This window comes from Meles meles, chromosome 7 (genome assembly GCF_922984935.1).
Source record: "Meles meles chromosome 7, mMelMel3.1 paternal haplotype, whole genome shotgun sequence".
NCBI lineage: Eukaryota > Metazoa > Chordata > Mammalia > Carnivora > Mustelidae > Meles > Meles meles.
Window position 1 is genome coordinate 21276499 of NC_060072.1, and position 18483 is coordinate 21294981.

Sequence of the window (18483 nt, forward strand, 5' to 3'; positions counted from 1 at the left end):
ACTATAGAAACAATTCATATTTTGGGAGGTAAAATTCTTAGTCATCAAGATTTTATTTTCTTAACCCTTTTTTGTACATATTACTTTTCTCAGTTTTTGCTACAGAGAAACCTAATAATCCTCATCTTTTATTTTTCTTCCCAAAAAATCTATATAGGTATAGATATATCTATATCTTTATGACTGATATCTATCTTGAAATATTTAATTGGTCTTTAGTGTCTTCATAATCTTTATTGTATCATTTTAAGGATAGGTTTTAGCCACTATTTTATAACAAATTTTTGATGAAAGGACTTTTTTTTGTGGTAGCATTTTCTGGGGTTCTTTGTAGTGGAGATATGCCAGGTAGTTGAGCATTCAGTGAAGGTTGACCAGCAGTACTGTTTGTAACGGAAACTTTGAATGATGTTCTACCAGTGGTGGGTCTTGATAGAAACCTTTCAGATAATTTGCTTTTGACATTCTTTTCCTGTATTCTGTATGTTTTGCTTCTACGTTCTAGGCAGATTAAAAGCTCTTGTAGGCTTTTAAAAGCTCTTGAAGACTGCTCCCTTGAGAAGGTCTCCCTTGGAAAATGAATAAATCTCATTAGAAGCAGGGCTATAATAAAATAAATCAATTTTGTGCATTTTTTCAGTGAAATACCTGTCATTCATTTTACAGGAGATAGTTGTAATCATTGGATGTATTTTAGTGATGCAACCAAAACAAAAAATGGATGGGCCAACGAGTTGTTACATGAATTTGAGTGCAACGTTGAAATGCTTAAGCAGGCTGTAAAGGATCATAATGTAGGTTCACCTCCTAAATCCCCAACACATGCCTCTCCCCAGCACCCACAAACAGGTATTTTACCTATAACAACATTATGGCATTCCCCTGGTATTAAGTGTCTGTGCCTGTCTGTGTGTTTGTGTGTGTGAGCGATCATAGTATGATATTTTCTGTGGATAAATTAATATTTAATAATTAATATCTAATAATTAACATAATAATTAATATTTAATATCTAAAAGTTCCGGACCTTATTCAGACCATAGGATTATGGACCAAAGCACTTTTAAAATTAATATGATCAATAAGAATAATATCCAGATGGAATCTTTGAGACTGTTAAATGGCTAATAGTTCTCTTTTTTTAACAAGAATTTCAGGTAAAAGTTATTTTACAAGAATATCTTAAATGTGATGTAAGTATGACTATTGTTTAAGGAATAATCACACACAATAAAGAGGAATCATTGCAATAACTTATATTCCTACATCAGTTTATATATAAAGTATTTTCACATATATTATCTTGACAGTTGAGTTCATGTATATTTCTAGTAGCTATTTTAATAATTAAAAAGTGACTGTTATAAAAATAATTTTGCAATAAATTGAAAGGTTTTTTTCATTTCCCACAGAGAAAGACTCAGCTCTGAAAGGGACTTCCAGAACACCTTCAGTATTACCTCAACAGTCCAAAGCTAAGTTAATGTCTAGCTCTGTTGTGGTTAGACTTGCAGATTTCAATATATACCAGGTATGCCTTATGTTTTAATTAGATCTTCTGATAAACACCTTCTGCAAGTATCTCTTATAAACTCATGTCACCATTTCATTTAATAAAAGTATCTTGAACAGGGGCACCTGGGTTTGATCTCAGCTCATGTCTTGATCTCAGGGTCATGAGTTCAGACCTTGTATTGGGCTCCATGCTGGTGTGAAGCCTACTTAAAAAGAAAAAAACAAACAAAAACCCCTCATCTTGGACCAGTTTTATGAAATAGCTAAACTGGAAAGGATAGAAAATGTCAGTTCATTAATTTTTGTTTATATGGTTATGCAGAATTAACCACACTATGAGGTTAAGAGCATAGTCCTCCGGACTGCCAAATCCTCACAAGACTTCTGACAGCAACTGCAAGTTCAGGAGTCTCCCCTAAACTACCTGTGGATTCAAGAATCAGAGTAACTCAAAGAACTCACTGAAATAAATTATACTAAGAATCACATTTATAGGGGCGCCTGGGTGGCTCAGTGGGTTAAGCCACTGCCTTCGGCTCAGGTCATGATCTCAGGGTCCTGGGATCGAGTCCCGCATTGAGCTCTCTGCTCAGCGACAAGCCTGCTTCCCTCTCTCTCTCTCTTCCTGCCTCTCTGTCTACTTGTGATTTCTCTCTGTCAAATAAATAAATAAAGAATTAAAAAAAAAAACACATTTATACTAAGAATTACATTTATTACAGAGAAAGGATATAAATTGGATTTAGCCATAGAAAGAGCCCTTGAATTGGCTAGGAGGGTTCCAAATATGAAACTTCTTGTCCTCAGGACATGATAGCTTCCCGGCATGGATCTGTAACAACATGCATTAAGTATTATCCTTGTAGATGAACTCAATCTCTACGTGGATTAATACCAGGTTACCCAAAGTCCACACCTTCTAAAGCCTACCAAGACTGTCAGGTCTGGCTAGCCCCACTCTTAATCACCGTAAGCACAAACTATCAGTTGAATTTAGAATTATCTCCCAGGGCGCCTGGGTGGCTCAGTGGGTTAAGCCGCTGCCTTCGGCTCAGGTCATGATCTCAGGGTCCTGGGATCGAGTCCCGCATCGGGCTCTCTGCTCAGCAGGGAGCCTGCTTCCCTCTCTCTCTCTCTCTCTGCCTGCCTTTCCATCTACTTGTGATCTCTCTCTGTCAAATAAATAAATAAAATCTTTAAAAAAAAAAAAAAAAGAATTATCTCCCAGAAGCAGTGATAAAGGGCATACCTCTCTTTGAAGGCCAAATTCCTTATTACACAATGCTCTTAGTGGAAGAAACTAAAATACTTTTGTCTTTTTTTTCTTTTTTAAGATTCTATTTATTTATTTGATAGAGGGAGATCACAAGTAGGCAGAGAGGCAAGCAGAGAGAGATGGGGGAGAAGCAGGCCCCCTGTTGAGCAGAGAGCTCTGTTCTAGGACCCTGAGATCATGACCTGAGCTGAAGGCAGAGGCTTAACCCACTGAGCCACCCAGGCACCCTAAAATACTTTTTTTTTTTTGTCTTATTGAACTCTCAAGTATTGGCTATTTTGTGAATATAACTTCATAGCTAAGTTTATATTGTCCCATTTATATTGTTCAGGCTATCATAAAACATGGTCTAATATTACAATCCTTGAGACCAACAACAGAATATATAACATTCTTAAATAAATGATTTCAGATATGTGTTGTCATATGTGAATTGTCATGGTTTATTCTGATAAATAAATTTATTTTTATGTTACTCAGTGGTTTTCATCTGGGGCTAATTTTACCCCCTGGGGGCATTTATTTGGCCATTTCTGAAAACAGTTTTGGTTGTCACAGCCAGAAGGGGTTGCTGCTGACAAATAGTGAATAGAGACCAGTGATGTTGCTAAACATTTTAACAAGGCACTGGGCCTTGTTAGCAGTGCCCACAACAAACTTTTATCAAATTCAACACCCAAAGAGCAAATAATCTAGTCAAGAAATGGGCAGAAGACAAAAACGTCACATTGTTCCAAAGAAGACATGGAAAAATGCTTCACATTACGCAGCATCAGGGAAATACAGACCAAAACCACAATGAGATACCACCTTACACCAGTCAGAATGGCTAAAATTAACAAGACAGGAAACAACAAATGTTGGCAAGGATGTGGAGAAAGGGGAACCCTCTTAATACTGTTGGTGGGAATGCAAGCTGCTATAGCCACCCTGGAAAACAGTATAGTATTCTTCCTCAAGAAGTTAAAAAGAGAGCTACCCTACGTCCCAGCAATTGCACTATTCGGTATTTACCACAAAGATACAAATATAGTGATCCAAAGGGGCACATGCATGGCAATGTTCATAGCAACAGTGTCCTCAATAGCCAAACGGTTGAGAGAGCCAAGATGTCCATCGACAGATGAGAGGATAAGGAGGAGGTGGTGTGTGTGTATGTGTGTATGTATGTATATATATATATATATATATATATATGAATATTACTCAGCCATCAGAAAGGATGAATATTTACCAATTACATTGAGGTAGATGGAACTGGAAGGTATTATGCTGAGGAAAATAAGTCAGGAAAAGCCAATTACATGTTTTCACTTGCATGTGGAATATAAGAAGTATATAAGAAATAGAGCAGAGGATCATAGGGGAAAGGAGGGAATACTGAATGGGAAGCCATCAGAGAGGTAGACAAACCATGAGAAACTTAACTCTAAGAAACAAACTGAGGGTTGCTGGAGGGGAGATTGGTGGGGAGATGTGTTACTAGGTGATGGGCATTAAGGAGGGCATGTGATGTGATGAGCACTGAGTGTTACACACAACTGATGGATTATTGAACTCTGCCTATGAAACTAATGGTGTACTATGTGTTGGCTAATTGAATTAAATTAAAAATGAGGTATAATTGACATAACATTAGTTTCAAGCGTGCAACATAATGTTTTGATGCATTTCACTATTTTTAAGTGTCACATTCACTGGCATGTTTATTCACAGAGTTGTACAGCCATCACATCATCACCATTATCTATCTCCATAATTTTTTTTATTATCCCAGCTTGAAACTCTGTGTGGCTATATTATTTTTCATAATAATAAATTATAATAAAGTATTAATGTAAATACACACCAGGGAAGCAGTCTATTCTTATGGACCTGGATCTGTGTTCTGACTGTGCCATTTACTTACTTCTGTTACAGAAATACTCTGATATTTTATGGCTCAAAATAAGTTTGCAAGGACTATTTTAAAGAGTTGATATGATAAGCCTTTAAAGAGGTTATAATTTTTTGAATAGCTGATTGGTATTACCAAAAATAATTTAATGCGAAGTTAAAAGTATAATAAAGTTTGCATTGGAAATTAACAAATTATTTGAAGTAGTTTTAGGAGTCTGAAGTGATGTTCATGGGGCATAAATTGTTTGGAAAGGGTTTTATTCAGTGTACTTCAATATGTTTAATTATTTTTTTTTTAGGTCTCTACAGCAGAACAATGTCGTTCTTCCCCCAAGAGTATGATTTCTTGCAATAAGAAATCCCTGTATCTTCCACAAGAAATGTCAGCTGTCTATATAGAATTCACAGAATATTACTATCCAGATGGAAAGGATTTTCCAAGTAAGAGTTTCCTGCTTTTTCATTAGTTGTCCGTTACTTAGGAAGTTGTTTTTTTCTTCCTAAGGTTTTGAGTTTTATTTTTATTTTATTTTTTTTTTTAGATTTTATTTATTTATTTGACAGAGATTACAAGTAGTCAGAGAGGCAGGCAGGGAGAGAGGAGGAAGCAGGCTCCTGCTGAGCAGAGAGCCCAATGCAGGGCTCGATCCCAGGACCCCAAGACTATGACCTGAGCTGAAGGCAGAGGCTTTAACCCACTGAGCCACCCAGGCACCCCAGGTTTTGAGTTTTACAAGCGTGAAAAAAGATACGAAAGTCCGTTGTTCTTTACTTGTCTTTGTACTTAGTATATAATTGTAGTATAGCATTGTTTTTTTAAAGGTTTTATTAGAGTGGGTGAGAAAGTGAAAAAGAGAGAACACAAGTGGGGGAACAGCAGACTCCCTACTGAACACGCGACTTGATCCCAGGACCCTGAGATCATGACCTAAGCGGGAGGTAGAGGCTTAATAGACTGAGGCACCTAGGCGCCTAGTATAGCATTTTTTCACATATTCTGATTATTCATATTTTGTTCTCTTACTATCTTACAGCATCCTTTTTTTAAAAATCTTTTTAAACAATATTTTATTTATTTGAGAGAGTGAAAGAGAGCATGAAGGATCTCATGAGCAGGGAGATGGGGCAGAAGGAGAGGAGAAGTTGACTTCCCACTGAGAAAGGAGCCTGAGATGAGGCAGGGTTTGAAGGACCAGAAGGTCATGACCTGAGCTGAACGCAGACACTTAATCAACTGAGCCACCCAGTGCATGAGGTTATAGCATCCTTAATGTTGGGAATCATGTAGAAGTTATGCTTCACTTTATCCCAGAGGTTTGACTCTGAATGAAAGAATTTAGCAAAGTTCGGTTATTTGCAGAATAAGGTCATTTTTTTTCCCTTTAGTAAAATCCTATTTCTATTTCAGCTATATAAAACTCTATATTTCTCCCCCCCCCTCCCCCCCCCCCCGCCCAAGATTGTATTCATCTGAGAGAGAGAGGGAAAGAGGGAGAGAGAGAGATCACAAACGGGGGGTGGGGGGGGGGGGAGCAGACTTCCCACTGAGCAGGGAGCTGGATGGGGACTTGATCCTACTCGGAACACGATCTGAGCTGAAGACAGATGCTTAACTGACTGAGCCACCCAGCCATCCGAAACTATATTTCATTGAAAAATTAACGGTGGAGTTACTCTTTTCGCTATAGAGAAATATATATATATATATATTGCTGTTTTCTTGTGCACAGCTATATACTTTGGATAACCTTTGGCCCTTGTCTTTAGTTAGAAACATTAAGTTATGTGGATTTTTATTTGTAAGCTATTTGGGGGTCCTAAAGTTAAAATAATGATATGTTTGTATTCTTTGAATGGTAAATTTCTATACTACTGTCTCAGATCATCCATGAATTCTGAAAACTAAAATTTGCCTTTGTTTATGTGATACCTTTTTGTTTAACTATATAACCATTAATCCTTGTTTGTGCCAAAGTTTTGGGATCTAATTTTTACCATCTTCATGCTTTTCAGCAGTCTTTTATGTATTCTCATTTGTTTCTCTTTCTACCTTCCTGACTAAAACAAGGAAGTTACGACATTTGCTCAGCACTTTAGTAAGATGGCACAGCTGAAACTCAAGCATGGGTCATAAATCAAAGGTCATTGTGTGTCTTCCCCCCATTCCCCAACCATAATACACTGCCTTCCTAGGATATTCACAACCATTTGTTTATAACTGGAAAATCCCATAGTTTCCAGCCCTCCTCACCTCTCACAAATAATTGTTTTCTTTAAGTAGTACATCCCTGAACTAGGAATTCTTCAGAGTTAAGACTAGTTTACAGGATTTCTGATTTCTAATCTAGGCTTATTTATTTCGATCAATTTTGTTAACATGTGCCAAAGGAATATAATCTCATTTTATAATACATATATTTTTTCTGATAAAAATATAAAGTTCTTTCTCAGCAATTTAAACCCTAGCCCCATAGATTCTTTTTTTTTTAAAGATTTTATTTATTTATTTGACAGAGAGAAAGATCACAAGTAGGCAGAAAGAGAGAGAGAGAGAAAAGCAGGCTCCCTGCTGAGCAGAGAGCCTGATGTGGGACTCAATCCCAGCACTCCGAGATCATGACCTGTGCCGAAGGCAGGGGCTCAACCCACTGAACCATCCAGGCGCCCCGTCCCATAGATTCTTAAGAGTGGATTTGCTAGGTTATGTTTAACTGTGTTTAACTTAACTGTTCATTATTCAAAAGATTCAAGCATACACAAAAATAGAGTATGTTCATTCCTCATGTACAAAGATCCATTTTCAGCCCTGATATTTCATCTCTTTGTTGAGCTACCCAACTTTAAAAATATATCACCTTGGGGCGCCTGGGTGGCTCAGTGGGTTAAAGCCTCTGCCTTTCGCTCAGGTCATGATCCCAGGGTCCTGGGATCGAGCCCCGCATTGGGCTCTCTGCTCAGCAGAGAGACTTCTTCCCTTCCTCTCTCTCTGTCTGCCTGCCTGTCTCCCTACTGGTGATCTCTATCTGTCAAATAAATAAATAAAATCTTTAAAAATATATATATATCACCTTTTTTTTTAAAAGATTTTATTTATTTATTTGACAGGCAGAAATTACAAGTAGGCAGAGGCAGACAGAGAGAGGGAGAAGCAGGCTCCCTGCTGAGCAGAGAGCCCGATGCGGGGCTCCATCCCAGGACCCTGAGATTGTGACCTGAGCCGAAGGCAGAGGCTTTAACCCAATGAGCCACCCAGGCACCCCAAAAATATATCACTTCTTAAATATTGTAAATGTAATATATTTTTTTAATGCCAAAAATAAAAAATTGCTCCCAAGGCTACAATTTAGAGATGACTTCTGCTAAAACATGAGTGTATGAATTGTTAGGGCTGTCATAACAAAGTACCATAGGTTGGATGATTTTTTTTTTTTTAAGACTTTATTTTATTATTTATTTGACAGAGAGAGATCAGAAGCAGGCAGAGAAGCAGGCAGAGAAAGAAGGGAAACAGGCTCCCTGCTGAGCAGAGAGCACATATTGAGGCTCAATCCCAGGATCCTGAGAACATGACCCGAGCCAAAGGCAAAGGCCTAACCCACTGAGCTACCCAGGTGCCCCAGATGGGTGATTTAAACAAAAGAAATGTATTTTCTCATAATTCTTGAGGCTAGCAGTTCTAGATCAAGTGTCAGCAAGGTCATTTCTTCAAAGACCTCTTCTTGGCTTATAGAATTCTGTCTTTTCACATGGTCTTTCTTTAGTGTGTTTCCTAATGATGCTGATCATACTGGACTAGGGCCCACCCATGTGAACTCATTTTTACTATGATTGCCTCTTTAAAAGTTCTGTCTCCAAATATAGTCATATTCTGAGATACCCTGAGTTAGAACTTTATTAGCATATAATTTTTGAGGGGACACAGTTCAGACCATAATGATAAGTATCGTGTTCCTAGTCCTGTTCTTAATATATGTGTTTCTTTTATATGTTTTATTTTTATCCTGTCCTTTCCCTTGATATGAGCATATTCCAGGTTTCTACAGGTTTGTTTTACATACTTCTAATAACTGTGTAATAGCCTATTTCACTAGTCCCCTGTTAGATACTGTGTGGATTTTTCTACTGCTTAGTACACCAGATTTCTTTCTCTGTCGCAGATCTGCAGAGCCTGGGTTCTTCTTTCCTTTTTTACTGTAGCCTTGGGGACTACATTTACTCCCGAGTCCTCTCTGTAGATGTCATCTTTCAGTCTATACTTGAGAGGTCTTCTTCCTACCTTCTAGAGTGCAATGTGATCTCCTTAGCATGCCGCTGCCTTTCTATTTTCAAATATAATCACCTCCACATCCCAAGTGGCTGTATCTGTTGGACTTGAATTGCAATTTTTCTGCCTCCGTGTCTGTCTTGAATAAAAACCTACAGGCTTTTAGTTACTTTAGCACCATACACAAAATGTAGTTAGTGTTCAATGAATCTTTGTTGAAAGAAAATGAAGGAATGAATGAATAAATGAATGAATGGAATGCCATGCCAAAAATGTCCTATTCAGGACATAATTATAATGTTGTCTCTTTAGTAATATCCTATACTGTGGGTTTATTTTCCCAAATTATTGTTGTCAAAAAGTTCTAGATATGCATGCTATTTACTTTACTAAATGTAAGTAGGTCTGAATGTTTAGAATAAAAGATTTTTTATAAATAAGAAATGCTCTAAAATATAAAGATGCCCTGAAAATAATAGTGGTTTTTAGGATATAAAAAAGGATTTCAGGAAGTGATGTATACTATAATTGTGAATATTTATTTAATATAAATTAACACTAATACATTTATCCAACCCCTGAGCATTCTAATATTTGGGGGGGGGGGGGACTGTGAAAAAGAGTATATTCATTTTATTATTTACTAGCCACTTGAGTTTTTACTTTGCACCAAGCACTGTTCTAGGGTTAGGATTAAGTAGAGAATGAAAGTACATGGCCTCTCAAGGAGATCTGCCTTGTTTACCACTTTCATAAGGTATTAGTCATTGGTTCTCTTATTTTAGAGGGTTTGGATTGTATGCATATAGTAAAAGTCCTTACAGAACTATCTGATTAAGGTAACTTTGATGTGATACTTCATCAAGAAGGTAAGGTTTTTTTGAAGTTTGCTTCTTGGTGACTATAGCATTAGGAAAAGAGATCTAAACAGTACTTCGTATTCATACAGATAGTTTAAGTAATATATTTTCAGTTAATGAAACATAGAAAAATCTTGTTTTATCTATCTAAAAATGTTTCCTATCATCCACTTGCCACTTTAGTTTTTTTTTTAATAAACTGTCAAAACTTTATTATCTTAATTTAAAAAGAATAAATGTTGTTAAAAATGTTTTCTCTCAGGGAAGATTTAGACTACCTGTTCAGTAAAAATTTAAAAAAATTTTTTTTCTCCACAGTTCCATCTGCCAACCTTTATAGCCAACTGAATGCACTACAGTTTACTGTGGATGAAAGAAGTATTCTGTGGTTAAATCAGTTTCTGTTGGATTTAAAACAGAGTCTTAATCAATTTATGGCTGTATACAAGTTGAATGACAGTTCAAAATCTGATGAGCATGTTGATATTCGAGTTGATGGCTTAATGCTAAAGGTACCATATAACCAAGTGGCTGTAACAACGAAACCATTTTTCTTTTCTTTTTTTTATTAAATATTTATTTATTTACTTGAGAGAGAGGTGAGGGCAGTGGCAGAGAGAGTCTCAAGCTGACTTTGCACTGGGTGCAGAGCCCAGTGTGGGTCTTGAGCTTACGACCCTGAGGTTAGGACCTGAATTGAAACAAAGAGTTGGATGCTTAACGGACTGTACCACCCAGGCACCCCACAAAACTTTGTTTTTAGAGAAGTTAATAGCTTTAGAATTTCCAGGATTTAAGATGGGTGCTCAAATATAAATCGACTTTATTGTAATCTTAATTTTGATTTTGAAATTTCAGTTTTAATTTTGATTTTCATTTAAAAAAGCTTTAAGAGACTGGTTTCCCCCTTCTTTCTCTATCTTCTTTTATTTTATTTTGTCACTGCTCATCCATTTGGAGGTAAGCAGAAATAAAATTTAAATCAGTGATTTTTTTTTTCCCCTACTTCTTACCAGACTGGATAAAATTTTTCTTTCAAAAGTGGTAATTAATATAATGAAACTAGTAAGTTAGATCTGTGTTTAATTTTTTCACAGTTATTCTGTTACTGATATCCAAAGATAATAGAAAGTTGCTTTGTATTACAGCCAAGTAGTTGATAATCTGATTTCCATGGATATCTCTCAACTCTACAGGAGGGAAGTTTTTTTTTTAAATAAAACAGCTAGTAGTATAGTGTAGTAAATAGGCTAAGACTTGGACATGGATGAAAAATTTCAGTTTCTAGTTGTGTTGCTCGTACTCTATATTTCTATACCTTTAATTTCTTCCCTTAAAGGTATACTTCTATAGCTTTAATTTTCTACTTAAAATGAGGTTATGAATAAAACTCATATATCACAGAAATGTTTTAAAGATCTTTTCAAAGCTCTTACTCTATTCAATATAAAAAACATTTTTTAACATTTACAGTTATACTCTAAGACAGTTATGTAATGATCTTTACACTTTCTCAGTTTGCACAGTTGTAAAACCAGTCCCTTTGAACACTTTGATGTGAATATTTTGAGGACTGAGGTTAATTATTTCTGAAAAATTACTTTAGCAATAGTTTGGCCTATCCTTTTAAGTTTATTTTCTTAATAGTTTTATCCCCCAAAAGATCATTCTAATGACAGCTATCCAGTCATTCTATTTACCCATCCAGTCATCCTCCAAATCTCTTGAATTTAAAATAACCTAAGAAAAAGTTCCTTTTTCCAAACTTAGCTCTTATATACTTAGGGTATAGTAAGCTTTTAGTAATACTTTTTTAATTTAGTTTCATTTTTTTGTTTTAACAACAAAAAATTTTGTTTGGTTTTGTGATATATTGTATGCAAATATGCATGTATGTTATGTTCACTATTCATTATTTATGGGTTTTTTAAAAGTTTTTTTTTTTCTTAGTGGTTAATCAGTTAAGTCCCTTTTACTTGCTTTAATAAAAATACTTGGTGGGAGAGAGTTAATATTTTATGTCTGGAGAAAAGTAGTATTTTGAGGGGAAACACCCAAAAGAAGTCCTGAGCTAAATTATGTTTGCGATTATTTTATCTTCAAGGCATATATATGGATTTGTAAGTTAGAGTAATGTTTTTTCTCTTATAGTTTGTCATTCCTTCTGAAATGAAATCTGAATGTCATCAAGATCAACCACATGCAGTTTCTATTCAGAGTTCTGAAATGATTGCCACAAATACAAGGCATTGTCCAAATTGTCGACATTCCGATCTAGAAGCTTTGTTTCAAGACTTTAAAGATTGTGATTTTTTCAGTAAAGCAAATACCAGCTTCCCCAAGTCTGATGACAATTTTAATCTTTTGCACCCCATCTTCCAGAGACATGCCCATGAACAAGATACTAAAATGCATGAAGTTTATAAAGGAAATATTACTCCCAAGTTGAATAAACACACTCTTAAAACTTCTGCTGCGACAGATGTTTGGGCTGTGTACTTTTCTCAATTTTGGATTGATTATGAAGGGACAAAGAGTGGGAAAGGGCGACCAATAAATTTTGTAGACTCTTTCCCTCTTTCCATCTGGATTTGCCAACCAACAAGGTATGCAATGTCACAAAAAGAGCTACAGTCATGTAATCAGGTATCTCTAAATACATCACAAAGTGAATCTAGTGATCTGACTGGCCGACTGAAGCGAAAAAAGCTCTTGAAAGAGTATTACAGTACAGAATCCGAGCCCTTGACAAATGGTAGTCAGAAACCTTCTGATACATTTTTAAGATTTACCTCTTCATCGTCAGATGCAGATGTTCACGTCCTGGTTCACATTCATAGACATGTCAGTATGCAGATCAATCACTACCAGTATCTGCTCTTGCTTTTCCTCCATGAGTCCCTTATTCTGTTTTTGGAGAACTTAAGGAAAGATGTAGAAGCTGTGACGGGTACTCCTGCTAGTCAGGCATCCATTTGTATTGGAATTTTACTTAAAAGTGCCGAAGTGGCTCTTTTGCTACATCCTGTGGATCAAGGAAATACTCTCAAGTCTCCTGTTGCTGAAAGTGTGAGCCCAACCGTTCCTGACTATTTGCCTACAGAAAATGGAGAACTTTTGTCTTCAAAAAGGAAACAAGTTAGTAGTGTAAATCAAATTAGAAGTGTAACTGTTAATCACATGTCGGACAACAGATCTATGAGTGTTGACCTGAGCCATGTGCCTTTGAAGGATCCTTTGCTTTTTAAATCAGCTAGTGATACAAATCTGCAAAAAGGTATTTCTTTTCCAGATTGTTTATCAGATAAAAATTTAGGGAAGATAAGTGAAGATGAAAGTAGTGGAATTATCTGTAAAAGTGGATCAGGAGAAATTGGATCAGAAACAAGTGACAGAAAGGATTCCTCTTATGCAGGTTCAAATGGTGTCTTAAGCCACAGAGAAGATTCAAATTTGCTCTCCTTTGATAATGATGGTAATCAAAACATACTTTCAAACAGTTTAAGTAGTGGAGGACATGAAACCATACAGTCAGTCTTTAAAGCGGAAGATTTGCTTCCAGAAACAGCTTCACTCTCTGAGAACCTTGAAATCAATCAAGAAGAAGCACCCACTGTTAGAACATTTACATCTCAGTCATCTTTAAGGTAACAACATACTATTGGAATTTGGGGGGTTTTGGTTTTCTATGCATGTGTGTGTGGTGGGAGGCATATTTTGTTTTTGGATAGAAAACCTCATGATAAAATAAGGCATTGCTAGAGTTAACACCTAAAAAATAGGTTTTATGTGATGTTTTTCTAATAATTTTGTTAACAGTGGAAAGCCTAAGGACCGTATCCCACCCAGCGTGGCTCCACTCTGTGTTTCTTATAAGAACATGAAGAGAAGCTCCTCACAGACTTCATTAGATACCATTTCACTTGACAGTATGATATTGGAAGAACAGTTGTTGGAAAGTGATGGGAGTGATACTCATATATTTTTGGAAAAAGGTAAAGCAATACAAGTTTTAGAATTCATAATAAATATACAAATCTTAGAAGTGATGTTTAAGTATTTTTAGTTCTATCCAGTAATAAATTATAGCCCCCAAAAAACTTTTTTTATTTATACATATACATACCTATATACTACAAAGAGTATTGTACCTATCTTTCTAATGGTTGTTCTGTTGCTTCTTTTTTATGGCCACATCCAGCAGTTATTTGTATATATATTTATTTAGAGCATAAAGCAAACCACGTGAATGCTATTAGCCTCTTGTCATAGAGACTCCTTTATGTGAAGTTTTGGTCAGATGGGCTTAATTTGCTTGATGAATTCTCAATTATGTTGGTCCTGTGACTGGAATTTTTCTGGACTGGATCTGCTCATCTCCATAACAAGTATTCTGTCACGTACATGATTATTAATGATGGAACATGATTCCCCCATTTTACTCAGAGGCAACTAATGCCCCAGTAAAGACCACTAGGAATGACTGAGAAAGTATTAAATGCATTCCCATCACTAAGACACTGGGGCCTTTGTGAACAAGAATGAAAGGATAGGCCACAGCTAGAGATTAATTACTAGATACTGAAGTAGAAGAGACCATAGGTAAATACAAATTACTTTGTGAATGAAGGATAGTAAGCCTGTTATTGAAGATGTTGAAAACAGCTTAGGGTAAGAAAAGGCTCATAGGTTCACAAACTGAAACTTACAGAAATTAGTATACAGTCAGGAAGAAATAGGGGCAGTTTTTGAAATCAGCTAGATGGACCTAAGAGCCTAAGCTTTCAACCAATCAGTATGTTATACTAAATCCCCAGACTTTGGAAATGATTACCATATGTAGAAGAGGTACTGACATGGGTCATAGAACTCTATTCTAGATTCACAGATAGCTCAGTCGCCTAGTTCCCCAGTCCCCTTTATGGTTTAAAATCCTACCTTAGCAGATTTCTGCTTTATAATCAAAATATATTTTAAAAAGAGTATTCCTATAGAAAATATCCCTAACTGTTCTCAGAAAGCATCAGTGATTTCCTTATTATTTCTAAAAATTAAATAATAAAAGGGACTACCACTCACAGACAGCTACAATTTGGAAAATAAAATAACCCAAAGTTCCCGCAATTGGAGATACCATCATTTATTCTATGCCTCTGTGTATATATTCATATACGTATATTTGGTGTCATGCTATATATATATATGATTTTTTAACCTGCTTGTTATCACTTTTCATCATTTTCTAATACCATTTAAACTCCTTTGAAAATATTTTTAAAGTCTATATTAAATTGGCATGAAAATGTACCATGACTTCTTTTTTAAAGATTTTATTTATTTATTTATTGAGAGAGAGTACACATGAGCAGTAGGAGGGGCAAAAGGAAAAGGAGAGGCAGAAACAGAGAATCCCAAGCAGGTTGTAGCCCCAGCATGCAGCCCAGTGTGGGGCTCCAGACAGGCTCGATCTCATGACCCTGAGATCATGACCCCAGCCAAAATGAAGAGTCGGGCATCTAACCACCTGAGCCACTGTGGTACCCCTGAACCATGAGCTTTTAATAATTTCCCTGATCTCTGATGATTTTCTTTATGTCAGAGGAATTGATTTACATTAGGAAAAGACTCTTGGTTTTTTGTGTTCTTTTGTTTTAATTCTATAAGAAATATATGAAAAAATATGTGAATACTTTTTCATTATAAAGAAATCAGTTACTATGAAAATATCTGGAATAAAAATTGAAAGTGTCATTTTAATACCACCCTTACTCTGCCCTTGATACTGTTCCCCACTCTAGAAATAACTGTCATCAACTTTTTGTATATGTATTTCCAGACGGTTTTCTATGTGTTTTTATATACAGATTTATATGTTATATATGTACACACAAACATATGTGTGTGAATATGTATGTGTATACATGTTTTTTAATATATATACATATTTATGAACAAACATGTAGTGGGACTGCCTTCCCACCACAGGCTCTTAACTCTCTTCCCATTTATGTTCTTGTCAATTTATAATTCATTCTTTGTTCTATAGTCACAAACTCTTAAGAATGTAATTATCACGGTGCCTGGCTAACATAGTCTAATCCACGTGACTGTGGATCTCAGGGTCATGAGTTCAAGCCCCATGTTGGGTGTAGGGCTTACTTCAGACAAACAAACAAACAGAAATGTAAATACTATCACTTTCATCCCCATTTTAATTCTGATAACTTCTCTCACTGCTATAAGGCATTAATTTTAAAAACATTATCATTACTCACAATGCTCTGTGTGATACGGCTCCAGCTTAACTGGTTCTGCTGTTCACCCGTGTATTTGTTATACTTCAGGTGTACTGTAGTACACTTTACTCCTTTAAATTCACTCTTCACAGTTTCTTCACTAAGACAAACTTTTTTCTACCTCAGGATGTTTGTACCTGTGCCTAGAATGCTCTTTTTCCCTTTAGTTTATATAGTGTTTCATCAGGGAAGCCTTCTTACCCTCTAAGAGCCCTCTGTGAAATGGGAATTGTATTTATATGCATTTTCCCTGGTTTTAAACATTGTTTTCTTTCAGTAGATGATTTATTGAGCACCAACTGTGTTTCCAGGCACTGAGTTAGAAGCTGAATGTGTAGTCATAAATGCAGTTGACCCTTGAACAACATGTGTTTGAACTGCGCAGATCTACTTATAAGTGGATTTTTTTTTCAATAAATTCAGCACAGTTCTATAAATGTTTTTTCCTTGTGATTTTTAAAATAATGTTTCTTTTCTCTAGCTTTTTTAAATTGTAAGAATACAGTATATAGTATATATAACATGTGAAATAGGTTAATTGGCTGTTTATAATTTATAATACATTTATAATTAAGATTTCAGTCAGTAGTAGGCTATTAGTAATTAAGTTTTTGGAGAGTCAGAAATTATATGTGGTTTTGTTTTTTTTTTTTTTTTTAGAAATTATATGTGGATTTTTGACTGCATGGGAGGTCAGCACCCCTAGCCTTCACACTGTTGAAGGGTTAACTAGATAATAATTTAAAAACTGAGGCTGTCTCATGACTTGCACTTTTCTTTTATCTTTTTTTATTTTAATAATTTTTTTTTATTTTTTTATAAACATATAGTGTATTATTAGCCCCAGGGGTACAGGTCTGTGAATCACCAGGTTTACACACTTTACAGCACTCACCATAGCACATACCCTCCCCAATATCCATAACCCCACCACCCTCTCCCTACCCGCCCTCCCCCTGGCCACCCTCATTTTGTTTTGTGAGATTAAAGAGTCTCTTATGGTTTGTCTCCCTCCCGATCCCATCTTGTTTCATTATTCTTTTCCTACCCTCCAAACCCCCCACATTGCATTTCGACTTCCTCCTATCAGGGAGATCATATGATAGTTGTCTTTTTCTGATTGGCTTATTTTGCTAAGACTTGCACTTTTCCAGTGCACTTTTTGTAGTAATTCATTTTTATGTTTTTTTTTTTTTTTTAAGTATTGGTCTGTGATGGGCACAGAATTTTTTTAAGATTGTCTTTGACCACAGAGTTTGAGAAATAATGAGATACAGCACACTGAGAAATTAAGGCAGGTAGGTAAGAATGGAGGATGATCACATTGGTAGTAGTGGCATTAACTTCATGTAGATGATAATTAGAAGTTATTGTAGGCTATTGAAAGGGGAAATGAAGTGGTTAAACTGGGACTGTTCAAAGTAGAATGGCCTACGGAGGCAAAAGCTGGCTGACTAGGAACCTGCTACTCTAGCACTCTGCCAGCAATGAGGAAGCAGTGGTTAGCGTTTTAGATTTCTTTTCATACTAAGTCTAGGGCTTTAGTATCTCTAACATTTTATTGTCTTAAGCTAATCAGAGTTTAATTTTTCTTTGCCTATCATCTTTTTTTTTTTTAAGATTTTATTTTATCTATTTGCCAGAGAGTGAACACAAGCAGGGAGGAGCAAGGAGCCCAACAGGCAGAGAGAGAGGGAGAAGCAGGCTCCCTGCTGAGCAGAGAGCCTGACGTGGGGCTCAATCCCAGGATCCTGAGATCAGGACCTGAGCTGTAGACAAAGGCTTAACCCACTGAGCCACCCAGGCGCCCCGCCTATTATCTTTTAAATAAGCCTTTGCTTGAGAAAGAGTTGAAGGGATGCTGCGTATTGATTAGATAAATGTAACATCATTGGCTCATGTGTAAAACTGATTTTAATTTGTTAGTTTATTTCTTTATTACTTTAGGTATTAAGAAGAACGTGACTACAAATTACCAGAGCCTTGCAGAGAGTGCAACTGCTAGTACAAATCTAAAGAATTTTGGTGAAACCTCTCCAGATGCCATCAGTACAAATTCAGAGGGTGCTCAAGAAAATCAAGACCTGGTAATCATTTCAGAGGGATTTTGTGAAGAGAAATGCCAGCCACAAGGCTGATTTACCTTTATTTTGTATTTAATATGGGCACATTTCAAGACATTAATATATAAAGTGAATTGCCCTGGTAGTAGTAATTCACTTTGCTCTTTCCACTCGTGAGACTGCTTCCTTCCTTCCTTATTGAATTGTTTTTCTCTGAATTTCACTTCTCTAAATCTGTTTTCTTGCACTGAGGAGGGAAGTTCTGTCTTTTTCCATCTTTTATTTTTTGACCTTTATTATTGTTCCATTT

At 36.0% G+C, this 18483-nt stretch overlaps 1 protein-coding gene across 4 annotated transcripts in view; it reads left to right on the forward strand.

Annotated features, from left to right (window-relative positions):
• UHRF1BP1L (UHRF1 binding protein 1 like) overlaps window positions 1–18483 on the forward strand; it is a 99610-nt gene that overhangs the window by 56234 nt on the left and 24893 nt on the right. For all 4 annotated transcript variants that reach the window (XR_006819603.1, XM_046011443.1, XM_046011442.1 and 1 more), the window contains 7 exons: window positions 667–849; window positions 1413–1531; window positions 4990–5131; window positions 10133–10326; window positions 11966–13461; window positions 13634–13809; window positions 18058–18197. Coding sequence is in view for 3 of the 4 variants with exons in the window: in XM_046011443.1 (XP_045867399.1) it covers window positions 667–849; window positions 1413–1531; window positions 4990–5131; window positions 10133–10326; window positions 11966–13461; window positions 13634–13809; window positions 18058–18197 (2450 nt within the window). In the remaining variant the exon portion in view is untranslated. The remainder of the gene's footprint in view (window positions 1–666; window positions 850–1412; window positions 1532–4989; window positions 5132–10132; window positions 10327–11965; window positions 13462–13633; window positions 13810–18057; window positions 18198–18483) is intronic.